The sequence below is a fragment of the Galeopterus variegatus genome, unplaced genomic scaffold (assembly GCF_000696425.1).
Source record: "Galeopterus variegatus unplaced genomic scaffold, G_variegatus-3.0.2 Scaffold12286, whole genome shotgun sequence".
In the NCBI taxonomy this organism is placed as follows: Eukaryota; Metazoa; Chordata; class Mammalia; order Dermoptera; family Cynocephalidae; genus Galeopterus; species Galeopterus variegatus.
In genome coordinates this window covers 38,508-40,180 of record NW_007738397.1, presented here as the reverse complement: position 1 = coordinate 40,180, position 1,673 = coordinate 38,508, and the positions used below count along the sequence as shown (strand labels likewise).

The 1,673-nt window shown below is 59.5% G+C and overlaps 1 protein-coding gene across 1 annotated transcript; it reads right to left on the bottom strand.

The window, feature by feature from the left end:
* Positions 1–34: 34 nt before the first annotated feature.
* On the bottom strand, positions 35–973 carry LOC103611041 (olfactory receptor 10V1-like). Its single transcript, XM_008595082.1, has one exon. It carries the CDS (start codon positions 971–973, stop codon positions 35–37), a length of 939 nt encoding a protein of 312 aa, XP_008593304.1.
* Between the last annotated feature and the right edge of the window lie 700 nt (positions 974–1,673).

The window sequence follows — 1,673 nt, the reverse complement described above, 5'->3', positions numbered from 1 at the left end:
GTCACCTGGGGCCGGGGTCACCTGCTGCTGCTCTTCAGCCGCTGTGGCGCCCCAGGAGCCTCCTGAGGGCTCCCTTGACTTCCTTGTTCCTCAGGCTGTAGATCACAGGGTAGAGCATGGGGGTGACGTTGGTGTAGATCAAGGACACGATTTTGTCCTGTCCCGGGGTGTAGCATGACTTGGGGCGAATGTAGATGAATATGGCACAGCCATAGTGCAGGAGAGAGACCAGCAGGTGCCCAGCACAGGTGGAGAAGGCTTTGCTCCTGCCCTCAGCAGAGTGGATGCTGAGGACGGCGGCGAGAATGAATCCGTAGGACAGCAGGATGAGCACGGACGGGAGCAGCAGGACGAGCGTGCAGACGAGGAAGACTGCAATCTCGTTGGCGCGCGTGTCCGCGCAGGCCAGGAATAGCACCGCAGGGATGTCGCAGAAGAAGTGGTCGACCTCACGGGACTGGCAGAAGGGCCGGAGGAATATCAGCGTGGTGAGGGTGAGTGAGAGGGCAAAGCCGCCGACACATGCCAGAGACAGCATGTGCAGGCACAGGGCCCTGGTGATGATGAGGGTGTAGCGCAGAGGGTCGCAGACGGCCACGAAGCGGTCATAGGCCATGGCGGCCAGGAGGAAACACTCTGCCCCGCCCAGGGCGACGAAGAGGTGCATCTGCAGGGCACAGCCCAGGACGGGCATCCGCTGGTTCCCGGACAGGAAGTTGACCAGCATGTTGGGGACAATAACCAATACATAGCCAATTTCAATGGTGGACAGGTTTCGAAGGAAGAAATACATGGGGGTCTGGAGACAGGAGTCCGTGAGGGTGACGAGCACAATAGTCGTGTGCCCCGCTAGGGTGACAAGATGCATGATTAGAAAGAGTCCAAAAAGGGGGATTTGCAGCTCGGCCAGGTCTCCAAAGCCCAAGATGATAAACTCAGAGCCTAGGGTGTGGTTTTTCCACCATGTGTCCATCCTGTGTTCTCTGCCGCAGGACCGCTGGCTGGAAAGGACAGTTTTCTAGCAATTGTCCAAGTCACGGGAAACCCTGGAGCCCTTTCCACGGACGGGAGCGCACCCGGCTCACCAGGCCCTGCCAGCTCCTTCCCCAGGCTCGGCCCTCAGCTCCATCCGATTAGCCTCCTGAATTCCGCCCTCTGTTCACCGAGAACAAAGAACGGCTGGTGAGATGCTGCTTTAGTTCCCCGGCTGGGTTATTACAGAAATGAACCGAGACGAGCGAGTTGTAAACGTGCGGTTGTTTTTCACAGACCCTGAAGACAACCCTCCTGCCAGAGCCGTCCTGCGTTTGAAGCGTTGTCTGCGGTGGGGGTCTGGCGTTTGATGGAGACGGGGTCTGCAGGATCACTGCTGCTCTAGGGAATTCCTGCAGGACGTGAGCTCTGGCCAGTTCATCTCAGGCACTTGCGACGTGGCCACCTGCAGCCGAGGGCTGCGAAGCGGGTGCTGGAGAGGAAGGGGGCAGAGCCGGCACGAGCTGCTGCCCCTCCTGTGCCCGCAGCCTCAGCTGCAGGGAGGCCCGGCTTTTGTGCCACCCTTTGCAGACCCCTCCCCTGACGCCCTAGGTGGGCTAGTCCCTTTCCTGTGTCCCCACAGCACCCTGGGCTTCAGCGGTCATATTATGCACCACGAGGCTGTCATTCTTCGCTTATTC